The 22,800-nt window shown below is 46.9% G+C and overlaps 1 protein-coding gene across 1 annotated transcript in view; it reads left to right on the top strand.

Moving 5' to 3' along the window:
- The window catches only part of LOC112214891 (neurexin-2-like), a 1,125,107-nt gene that overhangs the window by 949,334 nt on the left and 152,973 nt on the right, over window positions 1–22,800 (top strand). Inside the window, 1 exon segment of the mRNA XM_042298402.1 lies at window positions 21,359–21,540. Within this exon segment, the coding sequence (XP_042154336.1) occupies window positions 21,359–21,540 (182 nt within the window).

The following is a 22,800-nucleotide window of genomic DNA, read 5'->3' as shown; positions in this document are numbered from 1 at the left end:
GATCAGTCATGGAAATATGTCTGCTACAGAGGGACAAGAGAGAGCCATGAGAAGACGTTTTGATCAGTCATGGAAATATGTCTGCTACAGAGGGACAAGAGAGAGCCATGAGAAGACGTTTTGATCAGTCATGGAAATATGTCTGCTACAGAGGGACAAGAGAGAGCCATGAGAAGACGTTTTGATCAGTCATGGAAATATGTCTGCTACAGAGGGACAAGAGAGAGCCACGAGAAGACGTTTTGATCAGTCATGGAAATATGTCTGCTACAGAGGGACAAGAGAGAGCCATGAGAAGACGTTTTGATCAGTCATGGAAATATGTCTGCTACAGAGGGACAAGAGAGAGCCACGAGAAGACGTTTTGATCAGTCATGGAAATATGTCTGCTACAGAGGGACAAGAGAGACATGAGAAGACGTTTTGATCAGTCATAGAAATATGTCTGCTACAGAGGGACAAGAGAGAGCCACGAGAAGACGTTTTGATCAGTCATGGAAATATGTCTGCTACAGAGGGACAAGAGAGAGCCACGAGAAGACGTTTTGATCAGTCATGGAAATATGTCTGCTACAGAGGGACAAGAGAGAGAGCCATGAGAAGACGTTTTGATCAGTCATGGAAATATGTCTGCTACAGAGGGACAAGAGAGAGCCACGAGAAGACGTTTTGATCAGTCATGGAAATATGTCTGCTACAGAGGGACAAGAGAGAGCCACGAGAAGACGTTTTGATCAGTCATGGAAATATGTCTGCTACAGAGGGACAAGAGAGAGCCACGAGAAGACGTTTTGATCAGTCATGGAAATATGTCTGCTACAGAGGGACAAGAGAGACATGAGAAGACGTTTTGATCAGTCATAGAAATATGTCTGCTACAGAGGGACAAGAGAGAGACATGAGAGAGAGCCATGAGAAGACGTTTTGATCAGTCATGGAAATATGTCTGCTACAGAGGGACAAGAGAGAGCCATGAGAGAGAGCCATGAGAAGACGTTTTGATCAGTCATGGAAATATGTCTGCTACAGAGGGACAAGAGAGAGACATGAGAGAGAGCCATGAGAAGACGTTTTGATCAGTCATGGACATAAAAATGGCTCCCTATTTCAAAAAGAAGATGGAGAACAAGATATGAAGAAAAAATACTGTGTAAAAAGAATATCGTCAAAAATAATATCCCGATATGCAACTGTATCGATTTGTAACTGTCTTTATCACTCACTTACTCTCTAACACACACACACACAGACACACACACACACACACACAGACACACACACACACAGACAGACAGACAGACAGACAGACAGACAGACAGACAGACAGACAGACAGACAGACAGACAGACAGACAGACAGACAGACAGACAGACAGACAGACAGACAGACAGACAGACAGACAGACAGACAGACAGACAGACAGACAGACAGACAGACAGACAGACAGACAGACAGACCTCCTGGTTCTGTGGAACAGAGGCAATAGGCTCCCCAGAATCTGAATGCATGCTTATTATGACCTGCTGAGCCCCAGTGAAGGTGCTTCACAGACATTGATTCAACAGCACGAGAGAGAGAGAGAGAGAGAGAGAGAGAGAGAGAGAGAGAGAGAGAGAGAGAGAGAGAGAGAGAAATGGGGAGCCACAACATCCCATTCCACCTCATGTGGGAAGAAGTTAATGCCTCTTGGCATCCATACAACCTTTTTTTAAATCTGCAGGATAGAAAGAAGAGAAAGGGTCTCTTGTGAAATCAGCTCCACTTTGGAAGGATCCTCTTAGGACTTTTTCCTGAGCTTTTTTTGGCACATTCCCAAGTCCTGTGTAGGGAAGCATCAAGGTGAAAGGAAGTCGGCGCAAAGCCCCCCTTTTAGAGTAGATATAATTTTGTTGGACTTGGCGGTAGTGTAGGCCGTTGCCGTGTCTGCGTGGTGTAGCTGTACCACATCTTGTTGCAATAAGACAGGATATTATAGCAATCATGGTGAACACATGTCTTGTTTTTACCTGGAACATTCTATGTCCAAGGGAGTTGAAATATTTACTGATGAATGTTGTAGCTAAGTACAGACAACAGAAATATGTTGTTGCAAAAGTAATAGAACATATTTAAAAGAAACATTGCCTGGCATTCATAGGGGGGGACTGGCTTGTACAGTCCTCCTCTATGAATTTCACCAATCCAATCTAGTACAGTCCTCATACATCTGTTTCACTGGACCTGATTACCATTATAAAATATGTTGTTGTTCTAATTTGGAGGGAAAACGTGGTTAATTACACAGAAAATGGCCGGCGTTCATTTTCCAGTGACAAGCAAACATCATTCCTTACAGTTGCGTGGCTCCGGTAGAGGCTGTTCGTCTACTCGAACGCAGGATGAAATGTGCGTTTCTCCGTCCTTGTTAGCTCACTAATAAGATAAATTAGCCACTGAGCATACACAGGGTTACATGCTCAGGAAATGAGTTGTTTTGTTGTTATGGGCTAGTTACTGTAGCTCACAAGATGTCTGCGGCTGCGTGTACAATAGCGTGTCGGCCTCGTTTCATTAGGTCACAGTTCTGTTTGTTTTGATTTTTGCAGTTATTAATAAGAAAGTCAAGGGTAATTGCGTGTCTCTGATAAAGTATTTAGTGCCCTGGCCTGCTTGAGTCCATGTAAATGTCACAATAGTATATGTTAATAAGGTGTGATTTTATATATTGTCCATTTAAACATGATTGGATATTATCAACATCAAACATTTAATTTCAGATGTAATTCTCTACAGTGGTTTTGTGTTGTGGTATTTGCGATTTTTATCCGAAATAGAAAGTAGCTTGAGCCTTGAGAAAATCAATCAACGTAACTGTAACATACCTATTATCCATCATATCATGAGTCTTAACTCGTTTCCAAATTCTCCATCGGTTCTGAAATGGCTTGGAGCTGCATACCGTAAACAAGAATCAATCAGAAAAGATTTATATTTTATTATGACCAGTGTTTTAGGCTGATCGTCCCCTCCAGCTGTTTTCCGAGCGCAGAGGACAAATTACATATGAGTTATGGGACTTGAAGCTTAAAAGTGGCCGAACATTTACAAGCAGTTACCACCATAACTGCATTATAAACATATTGACAATGTCAAAAAGTCAGTGTAAAAAAAGAGCACTATTCTATTACATGAATGATTCAGCTAGGGCTACTTTAGTAAAACAGGCTGCATATTGTTCATTTTTTTGCCACTACTGCAGTAGAAAAGGTTCATTCCTTCCTTCCTTCCTCCACCCCCATCCCCTTTCACACCAGTGGCGGTCGGTGCCGTTTAAGATGAGGGAGGACAACATTTTTTTTTCATGATAATGGCCTTATTTCTATTACAGCATAGTGGATGACTGTCATTCATATTCCCATTCACCCAGTTCAATGTAACATCGATAGGTTCAGGCTACTGCATGATACTGGAATTGTCCCTATACCCATCATGAGGTTGCTACAACCTAGCCTATGAATGAACATTTACAACGTAGGTGCACACAGGTCGAAAATGTGTAGGTGACACATGGACAGACAATGAGACATTCAATACCACCTCCACACTCTTGCTTACATCTAACTGATATAGGGTGTAATCATTACTCCAACAGTTGTAAATGAGAGTTTTTATTGAAGAAATGAATCTGTGTTTATCCCCGTTTTATTCCGTTTGCTTCCATTTAAGAAACGTCTTTCAACAGAATTAGCGGAATGAATGCATCCCTGATCACACGTAAACACACTTTCATAGCAGCCACCTTTTCACATCTATGCGCTCTCCCCCTCTCACCTTTTCCTTTCGCTTGTGGACAATGCACAACACATCAGCTGTATGTGACCAGGCGATAAAACCTTTCCAAGCCAAACCATGTCATAACCGCTACACACAGCCTACATCGTTGTCACCATAATAGCTAAAGTAACAGCATAGTCAGCACAGCTAATAGAACTAGCGTGTTAGTAAACCCGTTACAATCATGCAGTAACAATAATGTACACTCACTAAGCAGTTTAGGACTCACACCGTCCGGCCCCAGTGGCAATAAATTAGTAAAATCTTTCATTTTGGAAGAAATGTATTTGTTCAAAATTTTGTTTGTTCAACTATTGTCTTTCTCTCTCTTTGAGTCAACTTCTCACCACATTTTATGCACTACTGTACAAGCTAGCTGTAGCTTATGCTTTGCTTTCAGTACTAGATTCATTATCTGATCCTCTGATTGGGTGGACAACATATCAGTTGATGCTGCAAGAGGTCTGATAGGTTGGAAGACGTCTTCTGGAAGTTGTCAAAATTGCTGTGTAAGTCTATGGAAGGGGGTGAGAGACATGAGCCTCCTAGGATTTGTACTGAAGTCAATGTACACAGAGGAGGATGGGAACTAGCTGTCCTCTGGCTATACAATTGTGCTACCTACAGAGTGCTGTTGAGGCTAGTGTAGACCATTGCAAAACAGGGGTTTTTAATCAATTATTTGGTGAAATTAATATATTTAGTATAGTTTTATCTAAAAAGGATAACTTTTTAAATGTTTAAAAATATATATTTTTGTGAAATTCACTGAGGATGGTCCTCCTCTTCCTCCTCTGAGGAACCTCAACTGTTTCACAGACACACACACACACACGCCGCGCGCGTGCATGCATCCCCCATCATCCACCACCCAACACACCCTCAGTCTTCCTGTTCCAGTCAGTGAGCCTAATATGTCATATGTGATTTCTGTACATCCTGCTTTTCAACCCTTTTCCCTCCAGCCATCTCTAAGCAGTCTGAGACATAGATGAGCTGTGTTTCCACTGGCGGCCATAGACAGTAAATGAGTCTGAGGCGCCAGATGAATAGCTATCTGAAGCCATTTTGGCTGACTGGCACATCTCTGACAGCTTTGGCTTTGTATGCGTTTCCACAGAGCGGGAAAGCGTCAATAAATTCTATCAACCCCTATAGACTCACCATACATGGTTTCATATGGAAAAAATTAAGTACACCACCACATTGTGTAGAATTACAGATTCTAACAACATCTGGATAGGCTTTCAGCTTGCACATGCATAACCATCCAGATTGCCTAGAAATCAGTTGTCTTATCCTGTTGCCACACCCGGCAGATGCCCTTTCAAACTCCACTGCAGAGCACTAACATCCAGCCATCTGGCCCTCCTTCTCCAGTCCCTCCTCCTCCAGGCCCTCCCCCTCCAGGCTCTCCCCTTCCAGGCCCTCTCCCTCCAGGCCCTCCCCTTCCAGGACCTCCCCCTCCAGGCACTCCTCCTCCAGGCCCTCCTCCTCCAGGCCCTCCCCCTCCAGGTCCTCTCCCTCCAGGCCCTCCCCCTCCAGGTCCTCCTCCTCCAGGCCCTCCCCCTCCAGGCCCTCCCCTTCCAGGCCCTCCCCCTCCAGGCCCTCCCCTTCCAGGCCCTCCCCCTTCAGGTCCTCCTCCTCCAGGCCCTCCCCCTCCAGGCCATCCCCTTCCAAGCCCTCCCCTCCAGGTCCTCCTCCTCCAGGTCCTCCTCCTCCAGGCCCTCCCCTCCAGGCCCTCCCCTTCCAAGCCCTCCCCCTCCAGGTCCTCCCCCTCCAGGTCCTCCTCCTCCAGGTCCTCCCCCTCCAGGTCCTCCCCCCAGGCCCTCCTCCTCCAGGCCCTCCCCTCCAGGTCCTCCCCCTCCAGGTCCTCCTCCTCCAGGTCCTCCCCCTCCAGGTCCTCCCCCTCCAGGTCCTCCCCCTCCAGGCCCTCCCCCTCCAGGCCCTCCTCCAGGCCCTCCTCCTCCAGGCCCTCCCCCTCCAGGCCCTCCTCCTCCCGGCCCTCCTCCTCCAGGCCCTCCTCCAGGCCCCCCCCTCCAAGCCCTCCCCCTCCTCCAGGCCCCCTCCAGGTCCTCCTCCCTCCAGGCCCTCCCCCTTCAGGCCCTCCCCTCCAGGCCCTCCCCTTCCAAGCCCTCCCCCTCCAGGTCCTCCTCCTCCAGGTCCTCCTCCTCCAGGCCCTCCCCTCCAGGCCCTCCCCTTCCAAGCCCTCCCCCTCCAGGTCCTCCCCCTCCAGGTCCTCCTCCTCCAGGTCCTCCCCCTCCAGGTCCTCCTCCTCCAGGCCCTCCTCCAGGCCCTCCCCCTCCAGGCCCTCCCCTCCAGGCCCTCCTCCTCCAGGCCCTCCTCCAGGCCCTCCCCTCCAGGCCCTCCCCCTCCAGGCCCTCCCCAGGCCCTCCAGGCCCTCCTCCAGGCCCTCCTCCAGGCCCTCCCCCTCCAGGCCCTCCCCTTCCAGGCCCTCCTCCTCCAGGCCCTCCTCCAGGCCCTCCCCCTCCAGGCACTCCCCCCCTCCAGGCCCTCCTCCAGGCCCTCCCCCTCCAGGCCCTCCCCCTCCAGGCCCTCCTCCAGGCCCTCCTCCAGGCCCTGTTTGTTTATGTGTTTGTTTTCCCCCCTCTGTTAATGCCTGTTTTATTTACTGTGGTTCGGGCTGTCTGTCTGTCTGGCTGCCACTCTGAGCCGGCCAATAAATGGAGGGGTTTTGTAACAGCATCCTTCCATGCTGTCTGCAATGTATGATGGCTGACCTGCAGAAAGAGAGAGAGGGGGATGGAGGGATGAAGAAAAAAGAGAGGGAGAGAGAGAGGAAGGCAGAGAGAGGGAAGGGAGAAAGAGATATGAAGGATAGAAAGGGTTATAGACAAAGGTGGTGGGAGAAGATTAGAGTGATGGAGAAGCGATGAAAGAGAGATGCAAAGACAGCGAGAGAAGTCGAAACACGGCCATGAATGTAGGAACCGAGGAGGTTGGTTGGTGTTGGAGAGAGAGAGATGGAGGGAGCGAGTGTAGCAGCAGTGACTGAACAGATGCAGGGAGAGAAGGAGAAAGGGCTGTTTGAACTCACAACCGACTCTCATGGAAGGGGTGATTTGCAGGGAGAGAAGGAGAGAGGGACGCCTCAAGCTACATTTGCTGGTTCCAGACACCGCATAGCAAATCTCCTTCCCTGTTTCCCATTGCGCTCCTTTTGTTCGGGCTTTGTCTTGTTGCGTTATTGGTTTTGCTCAATTTGTTTTTCATTGAAGGGGTCCGTAGGAGTTCGACGACAGACAGTCGTTTTATTTCCTTGGCTCGTCAGAATAACATCAGAGAGAGGGAGGGAGATGACATTTACGATGGCCGCCCGGGCCCTTTGTGGTCATTGGTCACGGATGGCTTTGAAATGTTTTCAACGTCTGACCCCATCTGACCTCTGTCACAGCTTATTTCTAAAGGTTGATAGGTTTTAACCCGTCTGTGACCACAGTGGATGAAGTCACTCAGCAGAAGCATAGTGTCATCCTGAACTTCAGTAAGACTTAAAAGACCTGGTGGGACAGTACAAATGCATTCACCAGCCACGTATAATGGAATGCAAAAGGCATTAAAGGCCAGTAAAGATTTGTCATGAAGGCTACAGTGACGGCGAACAGCATTCATACAAGACAGTTGTGCAGAAGCCCAAACCCCATAGTGATTGACCCGTGTAGGAAATCTCATGTTGTTCATGTGGCAGACCTATACACACTCACTCAAATGCATGTGCACATGCACACACACACACACACACACACACACACACACACACACACACACACACACACACACACACACACACACACACACACAGAGAGTCCGTCCGTCAGGCCCCCTTTCATCTCTTCACTCTTCATCCCCAATGCCTTTGAAGTGGGACACTAGAATATACAGAACATCACACCTCTCTCTCTCTCTTTCTCATTCTCCATTGATCCCTCTCTCCATCTCATCCTCTCACTTTCATCTCTCTCAATCTTTCTCTCTCTCTCTCTCTCTCTCTCTCTCTCTCTCTCTCTCTCTCTCTCTCTACTTCTGTTCCTCGCCCACCTCCGTCCGTCCGTTCCCCCTCCATCCATAACTTCCACTCACCTTGTCTCAGACCGAAGATCATTTACACTGGCTTCACCATTAGTCTCCATCCCACCCACCATCCACCACCATAACCAACACAACCATCCACCCACTCCACTCCATTTTGACTCCACTCAAACTGAGGAGCCATTAGAATGCTACACTCAGCACAGGTCAACATTAGTGCATTTTGTGTCAACACTGATTGGTCTAGAATGTAAGTTGATGTTTACTGAGAGAAACTGTATTCTGGCAATAAGAGATAAGTGACCCTTTCAGGAGAGGTTGTCTGACAATCAGACAGGAATTGATTAAATGGACAAAGGCTAATTTGATTCATGGAATCAAGGATATGTACAGTATGTCTCCATTTGGCGAGTTACTGAAAGAGCCAAGAGTCTATTTTCAGATTTAAAGGCTATAAGCTCGAAGCTAAGTCCATTCTTATATGTTGACTTGTAAATTACTGTAAAGGCTGTGTAGTCTACAGTATAAGTCAGGAGTCCATTTTCCTCATTTTCTATTTCCGAATCCCCTTTTTGTGTATTTGTCCCATGTTTACCCATAAAAAAGAGTGATGGATGTGTTGTTGTGCATTGTGAACTTTAGGCACCCCTAATTTTCACAAGGCTAGTTCCAACAAGGCGAGATACCACTTAAACAAGGTCAACGACTGGAGCAAGGCATTAGCCCGCATTTGTTTCCTTACCCTAGAGCATAATCAGTATGATGTTAACGCTAATTTGCCCCACTAACAAGAAGCGTACACATCACCTACCGAATCCTGACCTTTCCAGAATGATGGCACCATGCGGGAGATGTTGGTGTCTCGCCGTAACTCTTCCCCGTGTCTCGTTTACTCTGGTTCCTCTAAATAACCACATGTAGAAGGAACCTTTTTCCTCCCCCTCTCTCTGCCCCCAAGATGCCGTCTGTTCCCATCGTTGACATAATCAGCAGTGAAACCTAGCCAATGTCACATTTCTCGTAAATAGATTTAAAAAATGATATCATGTGCTGTGAAAATGTGTTGTGCGCTGCAGTCTGTGAAGGTGATGAATAATTAAGACTGTTAGAGTCGCAGGGCTAAACCTGCCATTGAAATATTCAACTGTCCCACGTCTCTGACTGCCAGGTTATTAGGAGGCCGGCAAGAATGTTGCTGCAGTTGTAGTGGGTTGTGACTGTGTGTGTGTGTGTGTGTGTGTGTGTGTGTGTGTGTGTGTGTGTGTGTGTGTGTGTGTGTGTGTGTGTGTGTGTGTGTGTGTGTGTGTGTGTGTGTGTGTGTGTGTGTGTGTGTGTGTGTGATTTGTGTGTGGTTTGATTCAGGGGCGCATGTGACTGTTGGTTATTCAATCTTTGAGTCGGCCCATTCTCACTCTCGATGAGACGTTCCAGAAGCACCCCCAGAGCTATCACACACGTTATGAGGCAGAAGGGCCTTTTGGGTCTTCCTATCACACACGTTATGAGGCAGAAGGGCCTTTTGGGTCTTCCTATCACACATGTTATGAGGCAGAAGGGCCTTTTGGGTCTTCCTATCACACACGTTATGAGGCAGAAGGGCCTTTTGGGTCCTGATAATATATGCGGGGCGTTAACACAACGTTTCGACCTATCAACCCTCCGAGAGATGTTCCCCTTATCGGCAGGTGAAACTGTCCGTCTCTGACCTCCCTCCCCTCCATCCCTTTATACCATCCCCTCCCTCCATTTTGTAAAACAATTTGAAAGAGCAGGGACTCGAGCAGTTTACCAAGAAACCAAGTTGGTGAATCATTGTAGACCAAAGCTTTCTTGTAGAATATTTGGGGTTGAAATGTTTCCACTCCTGTGCCTCCATACAATTGGGTATTTTCTCTTCTGTAAATTCCATTGGCCGTTGTGGTCGGCGTCAAACAGCTATGTGAGTTTAGCAGTGTGGCCACCGTAGGGGTGCAATGTGCCTGAGATAACTGCACACTCACACACTCTATCCTAGCCCATCAGCCTATTTTTATTCATTTGACCTTCATTTAACCAGGCAAGTCAGTTAAGAACAGATTCTTATTTACAATGACGGCCTACCCCGGCCAAACCCTCCCTTAACCTGGACGACACTGGGACGACACCAATTGTGCGCCGCCCTGTGGGACTCCTGATCACGGCCGGTTGTGATACAGCCCAGGATCGAACCCGGGTCTGCAGTGATGCCTCTAGCACTGCGATGCAGTGCCTTAGACCGCTGCACCACTCAGGGTCCCAAAGGACAGAAAGGCCAGGCTTCTTCAGACTATGTTAACACTAGATGATATGAGCCAATCTCCAACCCGCATCAGATACATGGTTTAAATGGACCTACAGGGAAATGTCTATCTGACGCAATCAACCCTGTAGATTGTGAAACTACCACAAGTGTGTGTGCATGCATGTGAATATATGTGTGTGCGTGCGTGTGTGCGTGCGTGTGTGCGCGCTTGTGTGTTGTATCTGTTCGTCTTGAGCTCAACAGAGTTCTAGTTGACAACATGTCCTATCTGCAACGTCCAGTCTACCAGGTCACTTCATTGTGAAACTTCTCTTTAGAACCAAACTGTTGAAAGGTTTCTGTTTTGCTCTTTTCAAAGGGTATCCATATCGCAGTCTAGTCACATGGACTAGTTACACCAACAACCCACTTGGTTCATGTATGAACAGAAGGTTTAACAGAGAGGGTTTACGGACGGAGTCTGAAGAGGCACTGCCTAGTTTATATGTCTAAAGATACCAACAGTATTGTTGTAGTGGTTCCGGTGTTGGATCAACTTGTCCTTCGTCACCGTGAATCATAAGAAAGGCTGAATCGCACAATTAAATAGAACACTAGAAGTTATGGAGGCTTATTACATAGGCCACTCGAGTCATATATCTGTGGACTGAGTACAGTAGACGCTGGTCTGTCGGGATGAGAGACATCTGGTCGCATATCATTCTAGCCGTCTGTCTATGATGACCTATTTATTTTATAGCTGTTGTGGAGAACAAGTGTCCTAGAAGGCCTTGCTTTGGCCCGAATCAATGGCTATTCACCATGAGTGTCCAATATGACAAACCCCACCACTCACACGACACACACACACTCCACCTGCCCTGCATTGGAACAATTTAAAATCAATCAGTTTTTTTCATTACTTTTCATTCAGGGAGCTTTATGATTATTTTTCCCCCCGGCCTCAACTGAAAATGAAATGTTACCGGCCCCAGAAATGAAAAGAATAATCAACGTGGCGTCCTGCAACATTTGATATCGCCTCCCCCTTCTCTGTTGCAGGTAGAGAGGATTGATTGGTTGACATCGATTCCAGCCTGAGCTAATTGGACAAGTAATAAATATTTAGCTCTTATTCAGTCTGCAAAATAAACATGAGTGCTACGGAGCGTTTCCATCATTATTATTATTAGTCCAACAAAACAGAGAGAGCAGATAGCTTGATTAGAGGTAGACTGGTCAAGGTCAGTGGAAAATCCATATTCTGCCCTGAGTTTTGTTGGCCGACGAGGACTCCCAAGACCTTATTCATTTAGTTCTAACTTCAGTCTTAAGTATAAAATGGACAGTGTGGAGACTTAAGGAGTTATGCTGATAGCTCACTTTCTCTTTGTCTTTTTATCTCTCACTCTCACTCTCTCTCTCTGACTTCTTCTTCTCTCTCTCCCACTCTTATCCTCTACCTCTCCCTCTACGTCTCCCTCTCCCTCTACATCTCCCTCTACCTCTACATCTCCCTCTACATCTCCCTCTACCTCTACGTCTCCCTCTACGTCTCCATCTACATCTCCCTCTACCTCTCCCTCTACATCTCCCTCTACCTCTCCCTCTACCTCTCCCTCTACCTCTCCCTCTACGTCTCCCTCTACATCTCCCTCTACCTCTACGTCTCCCTCTACGTCTCCCTCTACATCTCCCTCTATGTCTCCCTCTACGTCTCCTTCTACCTCTCCCTCTCCCTCTACATCTCCCTCTACCTCTCTCATCTCCCCCTACATCTCCCTCTACATCTCCCTACTCTACGTCTCCCTCTACCTCTACATCTCCTCTACCTCTACATCTCCATCTACGTCTCCCTCTACATCTCCCTCTACCTCTACGCCTCCCTCTACATCTCCCTCTACGTCTCCCTCTACGTCTCCTCTCTACATCTACATCTCCCTTTACCTCTCCCTCTACGTCTCCCTCTACGTCTCCCTCTACATCTCCCTCTACATCTCCCTCTACCTCTACATCTCCCTCTACCTCTACATATCCATCTACGTCTCCCTCTACATCTCCCTCTACCTCTACGTCTCCCTCTACATCTCCCTCTACGTCTCCCTCTACGTCTCCATCTACATCTCCCTCTACCTCTACATCTCCCTCTATGTCTCCCTCTACGTCTCCTTCTACCTCTCCCTCTACGTCTCCCTCTCCCTCTACATCTCCCTCTACCTCTACATATCCCTCTATGTCTCCCTCTACGTCTCCCTCTCCCTCTACATCTCCCTCTACATCTCCCTCTACGTCTCCCTCTACATCTCCCTCTACCTCTACATCTCCGTCTCCCTCTACATCTCCCTCTACGTCTCCCTCTACGTCTCCTTCTACCTCTCCCTCTACGTCTCCCTCTCCCTCTACATCTCCCTCTACCTCTACATCTCCCTCTACGTCTCCCTCTACCTCTACATCTCCCTCTACGTCTCCCTCTACATCTCCCTCTACGTCTCCCTCTACGTCTCCCTCTACATCTCCCTCTACGTCTCCCTCTACATCTACATCTCCCTTTACCTCTCCCTCTACGTCTCCCTCTACATCTCCCTCTCCGTCTCCCTCTACGTCTCCCTCTCCCTCTACATCTCCCTCTCCGTCTCCCTCTACTTCTCCCTCTACCTCTCCGTCTCCCTCTACCTCTCCGTCTCCCTCTACCTCTTCCTCTGTCTCCCTCTACCTCTCCGTCTCCCTCTACATCTCCCTCTACGTCTCCCTCTACGTCTCCCTCTACATCTCCCTCTACCTCTCCGTCTCCCTCTACCTCTCCCTCTGTCTCCCTCTACCTCTCTGTCTCCCTCTACCTCTCCCTCTACATCTCCCTCTATATCTCCCTTTACCTCTCCCTCTACGTCTCCCTCTACATCTCCCTCTACCTCTCCCTCTACCTCTCCGTCTCCCTCTCCCTCTCCTCTACGTCTCCCTCTACATCTCCCTCTCCGTCTCCCTCTACGTCTCCCTCTGCCTCTCCCTCTCCCTCCCTCTACGTCTCCCTCTCCCTCTCCGTCTCCCTCTACGTCTCCCTCTGCCTCTCCCTCTACGTCTACCTCTACGTCTCCCTCTACGTCTCCCTGTACATCTCCCTCTACACCTCCCTCTACATCTCCCTCTCCCTCTACCGCTACATCTCCCTTTACGTCTCCCTCTACGTCTCCCTCTACATCTCCCTCTACATCTCCCTTTACATCTCCCTCTACATCTCTCTCTACATCTCTCTCTACATCTCCCTTTACATCTCCCTCTACCTCTACCTTTACATCTCCCTCTACGTCTCCCTCTACATCTCTCTCTACATCTCCCTTTAAATCTCCCTCTACCTCTACATCTCTCTCTACGTCTCCCTCTACCTCTACGTCTCCCTCTATGTCTACCACTACCTCTCCGTCTCCCTCTACGTCTCCCTCTACATCTATCTCTACCTCTCCCTCTACGTCTCCCTCTACGTCTTCCTCTACGTCTCCCTCTACATCTCTCTCTACGTCTCCCTCTACCTCTCCGTCTCCCTCTACGTCTCCCTCTACCTCTACGTCTCCCTCTACGTCTCCCTCTACCTCTCCGTCTCCCTCTACGTCTCCCTCTACCTCGCCGTCTCCCTCTACGTCTCCCTCTACATCTCTCTCTATGTCTCCCTCTACCTCTACGTCTCCCTCTATGTCTCCCTCTACCTCTCCGTCTCCCTCTACGTCTCCCTCTACATCTCTCTCTACTTCTCCCTCTACCTCTACATCTCCCTCTACATCTCCCTCTACGTCTCCCTCTACATCTACATCTCCCTCTATATCTCCCTCTACATCTACATCTCTCTCTACGTCTCCCTCTACGTCCCCCTCTACCTCTGCATCTCCCTGTACATCTCCCTCTACGTCTCCCTCTACGTCTCCCTCTACCTCTACATCTCCCTCTACATCTCCCTCTACATCTCCCTTTACATCTCCCTCTACATCTCTCTCTACATCTCCCTTTACATCTCCCTCTACCTCTACATCTCCCTCTACGTCTCCCTCTACATCTCTCTCTACATCTCCCTTTAAATCTCCCTTTACATCTCCCTTTACCTCTCCCTCTACATCTCCCTGTACGTCTCCCTCTACGTCTCCCTCTACATCTCTCTCTACGTCTTCCTCTCCCTCTACGTCTCCCTCTACGTCTCCCTCTACGTCTTCCTCTCCCTCTACCTCTCCCTCTACGTCTCCCTCTACATCTACATCTCCCTTTACCTCTCCCTCTACGTCTCCCTCTACATCTCTCTCTATGTCTCTCTCTACCTCTCCCTCTACCTCTCCGTCTCCCTCTCCCTCTACGTCTCCCTCTACATCTCCCTCTCCGTCTCCCTCTACGTCTCCCTCTACCTCTCCGTCTCCCTCTACATCTCTCTCTACATCTCTCTCTCACTCAATCCCTTGGTGTGCAGAAAGGTATATGTGGTTGGTGGGTGGCATGGGTCTACATGCATTGCCTCTGCACCAGTCAGTTAGCTAGCGGAGAGGAGCAGGTGTTGGGTGTCTCTGACACACTAAGACACGGTCTCAGTCAGGGAAGACCTGTCAGACCAGCTCATTAGAAGCCTCATCACCTCTTTGTATCATCGCTTAGTGGGCTGCTGCAGGTTTGCCGTAACGACAGGTGGCCACCGTCACCGCAGACATTGTGCCTGCCACCACACAGGACAAGAACTGAATAAATGGAGAGATAATTATACAGCACTGTCTTAAATGAAATGAAGTTAGCTAGTTTAATGATCGATGACAGGTACTTTGCAGTTTTTGACTTTGTGGCTTTACAGTCGTAAGCGGTGTTGATTGTAAACGTTTCCCTGGGCATGGCATCTGGATTAAATTGTCAATAGAATATGTACTGTAGTGTTGATTATTGAGTAGTTGTTGGTGTAGATATTGTAAATAGATATGCGGTGGCGATCTGTCTTCAGTAGTCATCCTCATCATCACTATCACCTTCTGTATTTATGCCAATTTCCTGTGTTCTACATGACTGATGGAAGAGGAGAAAGTGAAACCTTCAGTTGTGTATCTTCTTTCTCTAAGATGGTCTTTCATGCTGTGGGCTAGTTATAGTATTTCAGTCACGCATCTTGTTTATTTAGAAAATAAAATTAGATTGGAAGGCTGGGACCCGGAGAGCCGAGTCATCACCCGCTTCACACACTGAGGCGGAAAGAGAAAAGCGAGAGACTCGCACCTGAGTGTGGGTGCTGCTGCTAGTGTTACTGCCTCAATCTCTCTGCAACATGGGTGCCATTCTACCAGCGGCCATCTTAGAGCAGTTTCCCTCCATGTGCGCAGGTTGACATTTATTGTCATGAGTCTTGCACTCAGTGGTGGAAAAAGTTCCCAATTGTCATACTTGAGTAAAAGTAAAGATACCTTTATAAAAAAAGTCACCCAGTAAAATACTACTCGACTAAAAGTCTAAAAGTATTTGGTTTTAAATCTACTTAAGTATCACAATTAAATGTAATTGCTCAAATGTGACGGTTTTCTTCCGTTGAAGGAGAGGAGGACCAAAATGCAGCGTGGTTAGAGTTCAACATGTTTAATAAAGACCATAAACGAGAACACTACAAACCACCCAAACAGTCCTATCTGGTGCATAGACAGAAGACAACCACCCACAAAATACCCACAGAACATGGCTGCCTAAATATGGCTCCCAATCAGAGACAACGATAAACACCTGCCTCTAATTGAGAACCAATCTAGGCAACCATAGACACCTAGACTAGAAAACACCCCATAAACATACAAAACCCCTAGACCAGACAAAACACATAAATCCCCCATGTCACACCCTGACCTAACCAAAATAATAAAGAAAACAAAGATAACTAAGGCCAGGGCGTGACACTAAGTATCAAAATCAATTAAAACCTCTTGGAACCACCCATCCCAGATCCTGGAGAATTGTCATCAACTACACTAATTAGCATAGCGCAACGGTCAAAAAATATTCCTAGAAAATATTAATATTCATGAAATCACAAGTGAAATATAGTGAAACACAGCTTAGCCTTTTGTTAATCACCCTGTCATCTCAGATTTGGAAATTATGCTTTACAGCCAAAGCAAGACAAGCGTTTGTGTAAGTTTATCGATAGCCTAGCATAGCATTATGTCCAGCTAGCAGCAGGAAGCTTGGTCACGAAAATCAGAAAAGCAATCAAATGAACCATTTACCTTTGATGATCTTTGGATGTTTTCACTGACGAGCCTCCCAGTTAGACAGCAAATGTTCCTTTTGTTCCATAAAGATTATTTTTATACCCAAAATTCCTCCGTTTGCTTGTCATGTTATGTTCAGAAATCCACCGCAAATAATGGTCACGACAACGCCGATTTTTTTTGTTGAATTATATACATAATATAACGACAGAAACATGGCAAACGTTTTTTTATAATCATTCTTCAACATAATGGCGTGAAACTACGTCACAATACCTTAGGGAATACGTAGAAAAAGGAATCTGGTTGATATCCCTTTCAATGGCCAATAGGGGTGCATAGGAAGACAACGGTTTCAAAACATGAGTCACTTCCTGATTGGATTTTTCTTAAGCTTTTGCCTGCAATATCAGTTCTGTTATACTCACAGACAATATTTTGACAGTTTTGGAAACTTTAGAGTGTTTTCTATCATAAGCTGTCAATTATATGCATATTCTAGCATCTGGTCCTGAGAAATAGGCGGTTTCCTTTGGGAACGTTATTTTTCCCAAAATAAAAATAGTGCCCCCTAGTTTCAAGAGAATAACCTAAAATTCCTTATATTAAACAAACCAGACGGCACAATTTTATTTTTAAATGTTTTATTTATGATTGGACACTCAAACACTGATACATCATTTTCAAACTAGACATTTGTGTTTAGTGAGTCCACCAGATCAGAGGCAGTAGGGATGACCAGGCATGTTATCTTGATAAGTGCTTTAATTGGACAATTTTTCTGTTCCGCTAAGCATTCAAAATGTAAGAAGTGCTTTTGGGTTTCAGGGAAAATGTAAGGAGTAAAACGTACATAATTGTATTTCAGAATGTAGTAGAGGGAAAGTAAAAGTTGTCAAAAAATATAAATATTAAAGTAAGTGCAGATACCCCAAAAAACAATTAAGTAGTACTTTACACCACTGCTTGGCCTGGAGGCAGAACTGAGCGTTTTCCTCTTAGATAGACCAGCCGCAAAGTCCAAATTTGCTATATTGTACAAATTCATGAAAACTAACATTTGCTTTTTGGTATTAATTTAAGGTTAGGGTCAGGCATTAGGGTTGGCAATGTGGTTAAGGATGAGCTTATGGTTGGGGTTAGGTTTAAAATGTGATTTTATGTCTTTGTGGCTGTGCCAGCTAGTGACCACTCTGCAGAACTGCCTCCAGAACAAGATTCACAATGAAAAACACCAACCTGCTCCATGTGTCTCTTCTCATCTTGAACAGCCCTGACGCCTTTGAGCCGGAAGACAACAGAGTGATGTAGCTGTGGAACAGATGAACATTACCTCACTGGCTTCAACACATCCAACCATCACAACTCAGACCTCATTGTCACCCCCTCTAATTTCTTTCCATCCCTGCCTCCCTCTTTCCGCCTACTCTTCTTTCAGCCTGCTCCCCTACCATGCTGCGATAATTATTCAGTGCTAAAAGAATACAGCTGGTAGGAAACAACACAGCTAGTCTCTGGTGGGAGGGAGGAACAGAAGGGTTTGGCACTGGGTTCATTACATGAGCCTGTTCGAAATAGCAATACCAGCTGATCTGTAGATGGGTCACAAGTAGTCGTAATTGTCAAAGCTGGAGCAACTAAAATAAAGTGTGATGATTCACTGTCTCTGGCAGTGTGTGCGAGTGACTCAGCGATCGCCCCCGGTGTTTGACAGCGCTTTCATCATCCGTTTGCCCACTAAGCATCAAACAGACTTTTCCTGCTATGTCTCTGCTGTGCCCACACAGCATTGTTAATATGAGACGAGGTCTGTGGCTGGAGTGTTGGTGTCTCATTTCAATGTCGTTTTAGGTCATTTGGCAGGCATCCGTGTGTGCAGAATGAGTTTTGATGCAGTATTGAGGGCAGCCACAGAGATCCCATGGACACGAGAGAGGTTTATGGAAAATATAAATGCAAAAGTATGTATAATTTATTAGGATATGATGCCCGAAAATGTGCAAAGTGCAAAATGACTGAGGTCAAATCAAATCTTATTTGTCACATGTGCCAAATACAACAGATGTAGATCTTACTGTGAAATGCTGAATACAACAGGTGTAGATCTTACTGTGAAATGCAGAATACAACAGGTGTAGTAGACCTTACTGTGAAATGCTGAAAACAACAGCTGTAGATCTTACTGTGAAATGCTGAATACAACAGCTGTAGATCTTACTGTGAAATGCTGAATACAACAGCTGTAGATCTTACTGTGAAATGCTGAATACAACAAGTGTAGACCTTACGTGAAATGCTTACTTACAAGCCCTTAACCAACAATGCAGTTCAAGAAATAGAGTTCAGAAAATATTTACTAAAGTAAAAAATAAAACAAAAAGCAACATAATAAAATAACAATAACGAGGCTATATACAGGGGGTACCGAGTCAATGTGTGGGGGTGCAGCTTAGTTGAGGTAATTTGTACATATAGGTAGGGGTAAAGTGACTATGTGTAGACAATAAACAGCAAGTAGCAGCAGTGTAAAAACACAGGGTGGGGGTGTCAATGTGAATAGTCCGGGTGGCCATTTGATTAATTGTTCAGCAGTCTTAGGGGTAGAGGCTGTTAAGGAGCCTTTTGGACCTAGACCTGGAGCTCTGGTGCCGCTTGCTGTACGGTAGCAGAGAGAACATTATTTGACTTGGGTGACTGAAGTCTTTGACAATTTGGGCCTTTCTCTGACACTGCCTATTATATAGGTCCTGGATGGCAGGAAGCTTGGACCAAGTGATGTACTGGGCCATACCCACTACCCTCTGTAGCGCCTTGCGGTCAGATGCCGAGCAGTTGCCATACAAGTCGCTCCACTACAGCCCTGTCGATGTTAATGGGGGCCTGTTCGGCCCTCCTTTTCCTATTGTCCTTTTCCTATTGTCAGCTCTTTTGTCTTGCTCACATTGAGAGAGAGGTTGTTTGTCCTGGCACCACATTGCCAGGTCTCTGATCTCCTCCCTATTGACTGTCTCATCGTTGTCGGTGATCAGGCCTAACACTGTTGTGTTGTCAGCAAACGTAATGATGGTGTTGGAGTCGTGCTTGGCCACTCAGTTGTGAGTGAACAGGGAGTACAGGAGGGGACTAAGCACACACCCCTGAGGGGCCCTTGTGCTGAGGATCAGCATGGCAGATGTGTTGTTACCTACCCTTACCACCTGGGGGCGGCCCGTCAGGAAGTCCAGGATCCAGTTGCAGAGGGAGGTGTTTAGTCCCAGGGTGCTTAGCTTAATGTTGAACTTTGTGGGCACTATGGTGTTGAATGCTGAGCTGTAGTCAATGAACAGCATTCTCACATAGGTGTTCCTTTTGTCCAGGTGGGAAAGGGCAGTGAGATTGCGTCATCTGTGGATCTGTTGGGGCAGTATGCAAATTGGAGTGGGTCTAGGGTTTCCGGGATGATGGTGTTGATGTGAGTTATGACCAGCCTTTCAAAGCACTTCATGGCTACCGATATGAGTGCTACGGGGCGGTATTCATTTAGGCAGGTTACCTTCACTTTCTTGGGCATGAAGGTCGGCTTAAAACATCTAGTTATTACAGACTCGGTCAGGGATAGGTTGAAAATGTCAGTGAAGACACTTGCAGTTGGTCCGTGTATGATCTGAGTACACGTCCGGGTAATCCGTCGCGGCCTTGTGAATGACCTGTTTAAAGTTCTTGCTCACATTGGTTACGGAGAGCGTGATCACACAGTTGTCCGGAACAGCTGGTGCTCTCAGTCATGCTTCAGTGTTGCTTGCCTCCAAGCGATTTAGATCGTCTAGTAGGCTCGCGTCACTGGGCAGCTCACGGCTGGGTTTCCCTTTGCAGTCCGTAATAGTTTGCAAGCCCTGCCACATCCGACGAGCCTCAGAGCCGGTGTAGCAGGATTCAATATTAGTCCTGTATTGACACTTTGCCTGTTTGATGGTTCGTCTGAGGGCATAAGGGTATTTCTTATAAGCGTCCGGATTAGTGTCCCGCTCCTTGAAAGCGGCAGCTCTAGCCTTTAGCTCGGTGCGGACATTGCCTGTAATCCATGGCTTCTGGTTGGGGTATGTACGCACGGTCACTGTGGGGACCATGTTGTCGATGCACTTATTGATGAAGCTGAGGTGGTATACTCCTCAATGCCATTGGATGAATCCCGGAACATATTCCAGTCTATTCTAGCAAAACAGTCCTGTAGCGTAGCATCCGAGTTATCTGACCACTTCCCTATTGAGCGAGTCACTGGTACTTCCTGCTTTAGTTTTTTTTTGTAAGCAGGGATCAGGAAGACAGAATGATGGTTAGATTTGCCAAATGGAGGGCGAGGGAGAGCTTTATATGCTTCTCTGTGTGTGGAGTAAAGGTGGTCTAGAGTTTTTTTCCCTCTGGTTGCACATGTGACATGCTGGTAGAAATGAGGTAAAAAAGGATTTAAGTTTGCCTGCATTAAAGTCCCCGGCTACTAGGAGCGCCGCTTCTGGATGAGCGTTTTCTTGTTTGTTTATGGCCTTATAGAGTTGGTTGAGTGTGGTTTTAGTTCCAGCATTTGTTTGTCGTAGTAAATAGATGGCTACAAATAATACAGATGAAAAAATTATCTTGGTAGATAGTGTATATATATGCGTATAGTACCAGTCAAAAGTTTGGACACACCTACTCATTTCAGGGTTTTTCTTTATTTTACTATTTTCTACATTGTAGAATTATAGTGAAGAAATCAAAACTAAGAAATAACACATATGGAATCATGTCGTAACCAAAAAAGTGTTAAACTAATCAAAGTATATTTTATATATGAGATTCTTCAAAGTAGCCTCCCTTTGTCTTGATGATAGCTTTGCATACTCTTGGCATTCTCTCAACCAGCTTCATGAGGTAGTCACCTGGAATGCTTTCCCGAAGCCTTCTTTTTGATACTTTCATCTATTGGTTTGATCTTCAAATGTATCACATGATATGAGAGTATAAAATAGTTTTAACCATATATAACACTTGCCTCCTCTTCTCTCCACAGCTGGGACAACCTACATCTTCGGGAGAGGAGGAGCCCTCATCACGTACACCTGGCCCCCCAACGACCGGCCGAGCACGCGGGCAGACCGGCTGGCGGTGGGCTTCAGCACGCAGCTCAAGGAGGCCGTGCTGCTCAGGGTGGAGAGTGCCAAGGGACTGGGAGACTACCTGGAGCTGCACATAGTAAGATACTAACCTGGGGACCGCAGAGGGGATAGATGGGGTAATGGGTGGGGAGTTGGCGGTGGGACATCATGGCGGGGGAGCAGTACATGGGGTTTGTGGATTGGTGGGGTGAGTGGGTTGGCGGGACAGTATGTTGAAGTGGCACAAAGTTGGAGGGACAGTATTTTAGAGGCAGTAGCCTTTATTGGAGGGACAGGAGATTGGGGGGACAGTATGTTAGTAGGTTGGAGGGAGAATAGGTTTGAGGGAAAGGAGATTGGAGGGACAGTATGTTAGTAGGTTGGAGGGATAATAGGTTTGAGGGAAAGGAGATTGGAGGGACAAGAGAGGGACAAGAGATTGGATTGACAGGAGAGGGACAGGAGATGGGATAGACAGGTGAGGGACAGGAGAGAGACAGGAGATGGGATAGACAGGAGAGAGACAGGAGAGGGACAGGAGCGGGACAGGAGATGGGATAGACAGGCGAGGGACAGTAGATTGGATAGACAGGAGAGGGACAGGAGAGGGACAGGAGATGGGATAGACAGGAGAGGGACAGGATATTGGATGGACAGAAGAGGGACAGTAGATTGGAGGAACATGAGAGGGACAGTAGATTGGATGGACAGGAGAGAGACAGTAGACAGGAGAGGGACAGTAGATTGGATAGACAGGAGAGGGACAGGATATTGGATGGACAGAAGAGGGACAGTAGATTGGAGGAACATGAGAGGGACAGTAGATTGGATAGACAGGAGAGGGACAGGAGATGGGATAGACAGGAGAGGGACAGGATATGGGATAGACAGGAGAGGGACAGGAGAGGGACAGTAGATTGGATAGACAGGAGAGGGACAAGAGAGAGACAGGAGATGGGATAGACAGGAGAGGGACAGGATATTGGATGGACAGAAGAGGGACAGTAGATTGGAGGAACATGAGAGGGACAGTAGATTGGAAGAACATGAGAGGGACATTAGATTGGATGGACAGGAGAGAGACAGGATTTTGGATGGACAGAAGAGGGACAGTAGATTGGAGGAACATGAGAGGGACAGTAGATTGGATGGACAGGAGAGAGACAGGATATTGGATGGACAGAAGAGGGACAGTAGATTGGAGGAACAGGAGAGGGACAGTAGATTGGATAGACAGGAGAGGGACAGTAGATTGGATAGACAGGAGAGGGACAGGAGAGGGATAGGATATTGGATGGACAGAAGAGGGACAGTAGATTGGAGGAACATGAGAGGGACAGTAGATTGGAGGAACAGG

This window comes from Oncorhynchus tshawytscha, linkage group LG15, assembly GCF_018296145.1.
Source record: "Oncorhynchus tshawytscha isolate Ot180627B linkage group LG15, Otsh_v2.0, whole genome shotgun sequence".
Classification (NCBI taxonomy): Eukaryota; Metazoa; Chordata; class Actinopteri; order Salmoniformes; family Salmonidae; genus Oncorhynchus; species Oncorhynchus tshawytscha.
The sequence above is the reverse complement of the archived record's forward strand: the minus strand, read 5'-3'. Positions and strand labels throughout refer to the sequence as shown.